The sequence below is a fragment of the Centruroides sculpturatus genome, unplaced genomic scaffold (genome assembly GCF_000671375.1).
Source record: "Centruroides sculpturatus isolate CEXI.00-Female unplaced genomic scaffold, Cexi_2.0 scaffold464, whole genome shotgun sequence".
Taxonomy (NCBI): domain Eukaryota; kingdom Metazoa; phylum Arthropoda; class Arachnida; order Scorpiones; family Buthidae; genus Centruroides; species Centruroides sculpturatus.
Window position 1 is genome coordinate 284,170 of NW_019384627.1, and position 1,966 is coordinate 286,135.

Here is a 1,966-nt window from a genome sequence, read left to right on the forward strand (position 1 = left end):
TTTTATTTTGATTAAATTTTAAACTTATAGTATTTAAAGTTTTTTTAATGCATTAACCACCATCCAATGTGCCGGTGGTCATACTAATTAGGGCTGTACAGAGCCATCTGATTGCCCTACATTGTTATAACCAATGTAGTTTCACTCAAGGTTAGATTATCTTGGCTTTATAAGACATTGTTTTACATCCCAGTGGTGGCCTCTTGTGCACATCTATAAAGTTGGCTCCAACCGCTGGCAGTCATATCGCTCTGAATGACCCCAATTACTACAACTGCCAGTGCATTGGATGGTGGTTAACTTGTTAAATACAGTGGTACCTCAGGTTACGAATGCCCCAGCATACAAAATTTTCAGAATACAACATGAAATTCAAACATATTTTTGCTCCACGATACGAACAAAAACTCACCATACGACGTTACATTAGTTCGCATTTTTCATTTGTTTTTCTTACTACAGTTATTTTTTTAAATGTATTACTTGGCTTTAATTTGAGTATGTTTTTCGCGTTGGAACGAATTATTTGGTTTTACATGTAATCGTATGGGAAAAGATGATCCACCTTACGACATTTTCATGATACGATCTCAGTTTCGGAACGGATTAATTTTGTATCCTGAGGTAACACTGTACATTAAGTTTATTAATTTAAAATCATTAATATAGGTCTATAATTATTAAAAATTTGGAACATTACTTGCACCTGGAACAACTGTTTATTATTTCTAGTCATTTGTAAAAGTATTTTAACAACAGATGTTTATATACATTTATTTAAGTTTATTCTCTTTTCAGAATTGTATGAATAAAACTTCAAATTCTCAAAACTAACATATGTGAAAAAAATGGATAAGCATAAAGAAAGTTAGTATTAAACTGAAATATTATTTTTTAAAAATTTTGTTAAATGAAAATTAAAACTTTTTAGTATTATATTTTATATTTAGTCAAGAATATTATTTTTAAAGATTTGAAAGATTAGACATTTATAGTTAAAGAAGACTATCATGTTAAGGAACCTCCTTCAAAGACATGGAGCTTGGTGTGCCCAGTGAGAGAGACTACTTGTAACTTAACTTTTGCCCTCCAGTGTATAATTAAATAGCTTTGGTGATCTAGCAAATATTTAAATTAAGAAGTGAATATTTCTGGTTTATTTTATGTCATCTTCAGATTTAAATTTTAAAGAACAAACATATTATTGTAATTTAAATTTTCTTTTGAAATACATTAAAATGTTGTGGTGATTCTGTAGCGATGCGTGATGGGTTCCGCGAACAGACCGACACAAAATAAAAGAAACGAATTAAATAAAATAAAATCCGGTTCCCTTTTATTATCGCCAGAAAGAATCGAAGCAGGTTCTTTATGGATCCCAACTTCTCGAGTACAAACACTCGTACAGGCTTACCGTCTATTACAACAAAGATATCACGTGCTATACGTGACCCGACAATCAAGCGCGTGTAGATCTAAAACTAGAACTTAACCTACTTATAACTATCGAAAGAAAGATTAGATAGGAGAGAAGATAGAACAAGACAGAAATACCCGGGTTTCCTTTCCTAACGTACGTATAATACTGGGGTGAGATACCACTCTTTGTTTTCGTCGTGACTCCTTTGGTCGTCAGCGTCCTTTCTTTTCCTTGCACCACGTGTCCCTTCTTGACTCTCCGTAACACACTCACTTCACGCACTCTCACGCTGCTCGAGGACGATCCTTTCTACCACCTTGCCTTCTCTCGTCCTGGTACAAGAATGAGTTCCCTTTCCTTCCTGCAAGACCCCCTGGGTCTTCCTCCTATTGTTCACCGGGCTTTTCTTCGAAATGGTAATCCCACCCCAAGGGTAAGCGGATTAGAAGGGAAAATTTAGAAAATAATCAAGATAAAGAACAAAAGAGTTTCTAAGACTAACTTATATTACATAGAAAACTATAAATTATATGGCCGATGGCCACA

The 1,966-nt window shown here is 34.1% G+C and overlaps 1 protein-coding gene across 2 annotated transcripts in view; it reads left to right on the plus strand.

Annotated features, from left to right (window-relative positions):
- Nucleotides 1–798: 798 nt before the first annotated feature.
- The window catches only part of LOC111625642 (solute carrier family 15 member 1-like), a 93,882-nt gene continuing 92,714 nt past the window's right edge, over nucleotides 799–1,966 (plus strand). The window contains exon 1 of one of the 2 annotated variants that reach the window (XM_023368855.1): nucleotides 799–867. In XM_023368855.1, the coding sequence (XP_023224623.1) occupies nucleotides 849–867 (19 nt within the window). In that variant the 5' untranslated portion in view covers nucleotides 799–848. The remainder of the gene's footprint in view (nucleotides 868–1,966) is intronic. The other variant, XM_023368854.1, reaches the window with a different exon arrangement.